This window comes from Echinococcus granulosus (genome assembly GCF_000524195.1).
Source record: "Echinococcus granulosus chromosome Unknown EG_S00005, whole genome shotgun sequence".
NCBI lineage: Eukaryota > Metazoa > Platyhelminthes > Cestoda > Cyclophyllidea > Taeniidae > Echinococcus > Echinococcus granulosus.
Window position 1 is genome coordinate 2,185,087 of NW_020170385.1, and position 2,048 is coordinate 2,187,134.

General features: G+C 40.0%; 1 protein-coding gene across 1 annotated transcript in view; it reads right to left on the reverse strand. All coding sequences in view use genetic code 11, as the record gives it.

Moving 5' to 3' along the window:
• The window catches only part of EGR_01498 (hypothetical protein), a gene marked incomplete at both ends in the record, with an annotated part of 2,039 nt that extends 256 nt beyond the window's left edge, over nt 1-1,783 (reverse strand). Inside the window, one exon of the mRNA XM_024490747.1 lies at nt 1,649-1,783. Coding sequence (XP_024355071.1) covers nt 1,649-1,783 — 135 coding nt within the window. The remainder of the gene's footprint in view (nt 1-1,648) is intronic.
• Between the last annotated feature and the right edge of the window lie 265 nt (nt 1,784-2,048).

Sequence of the window (2,048 nt, forward strand, 5' to 3'; positions counted from 1 at the left end):
AATAAGAGATCGAGATGGATGGATGAATGAGAAGACTCAGATTAATGCAAATATCTTGCTAATCAAGCGATGATTCACCAATTTATAAAGTTCTTAATGCTTCTTTAATTACTCTTCTAACATTTACACAGTATTGCATGCCCTTTCGATTTTCATGCCTGCCACCCTTTGATTGGATCAGCATAAGCAAATATAAACGAAATTGCAGTAGATGGTGTGCTCATCGGACTGCGCTGACTGCCAAGATTCCGCAGTATATTACACGATTTATGAACATTAAGCTAGGAGTCGTAAAAACCTTCAACAATATGTTAAAGCACCAGTAGATTGTTAAAAATAAGGTTAAACCAAAAAAATGCCGCCGTAGCAATGCTTTAGAGTACTTCGAGCACAATTACAGGTACGTGCTAGACTGTTTAGAAATGACCAAGTTGATGGTCATTTTATTTGTCACTCGGTTGGATTGTGAGCGATAGTTTGCACAGATAGCGAATATTCTGCCATTTAATATATGAACTTTGATCATAAAAAGGCAAGTCACCGAAAACCCCAAAAACACGTTAAAAATCATCACACCTGCTCAGGAAGGGATTATGGAAGGGTTTTAGCAGGGGTGTGAAAGAAGATCGATTTGGGCGATGTTGGCGTCAATCGGCAGGATCGCTGATCTGCCCGATAGGCAGCTAGATCATCGTGCCCTAAATTAAGAAAATAATGTAATTTTCTTAGTAATATTTTATTATTTTACTAATGGTACACCATTACATATTCAATATAGTATCTGCTAGTGCCTACTAACTCTGAAATAGCATCGCCTTTACAATTACGACGTAAATTAATAACACAATTATACGCGTGGAACGTGTTGTTGGAGCGCCTTCTGAAGGCAGCTTAGTCTATGTGGTCCATTAAAACTGCCAAAGCAAGTGAAATCCGTCGTGCTCATCAAAACTCACTTGATTGGTTGGCACGCACAAAGAGGATTCGAATGTTGATTGATGGAACAGGAGCACACACACGGATGGGAACATGAGCCTACCTAATGTGCAGCATTTACGATACAGGCTGCGATAAATAGAAGTGCTTCCTAAAGCAAAGAGTAGGCTGTCTATGAAGAGGTTGAAAATCGCTGAGAGAAGTTTGCATTACTCTTTCATTGATTTTAATAGAATTGCGCTGCGATTTTTGCGGCTTATCATGTCGAAACAATGAACGTGCGCATATTCCACATGCATGCCGCAGAAAATCGGGGAATTGGTATTGATAGCGTTCACTTCATACCCTAGACGACGCCTCCAATGTAAAATTTACGTTTGTACTTGTGCGATAAAGTCATGCTGACTAATCCGATTCTGTCTCCAGTCGTGATGGAAGGGATGCAATTCATGCAAATGTAGGTTGTGTTGAAGGTAAATGCGATTTCTACAAATTGCTCACCCACGTGTGCCGGTTTACTTTGTTATTGCCTGATATATACAATGTTCAGCATAAGGCCTCCTTACAACAGGTCAGTGGATTAAACTGTTTTCACATAACCTGCAAATCATTCTCCTTGGGAACATTTAGACAAAGCATTTTAAGTTGGTGCAACCGAGGATTCCAAGTGACATCACTTAGTTCAGGAGTTGCACCATATTCCCCTACTTACTTTCTTCTGGTGGCTTACTGCTGCTGCTGCACCGCTTACATGAACAGCTCTACCAAATGCGTTGCTTAGACGCTCAGTTAGTAAATGCTCAAATCGATTCGAATTAATAGTATTGCATGCCCTTTCGATTTTCATGCCTGCCACCCTTTGATTGGATCAGCATAAGCAAATATAAACGAAATTGCAGTAGATGGTGTGCTCATCGGACTGCGCTGACTGCCAAGATTCCGCAGTATATTACACGATTTATGAACATTAAGCTAGGAGTCGTAAAAACCTTCAACAATATGTTAAAGCACCAGTAGATTGTTAAAAATAAGGTTAAACCAAAAAAATGCCGCCGTAGCAATGCTTTAGAGTACTTCGAGCACAATTACAGGTACGTGCTAGACTGTTTAGA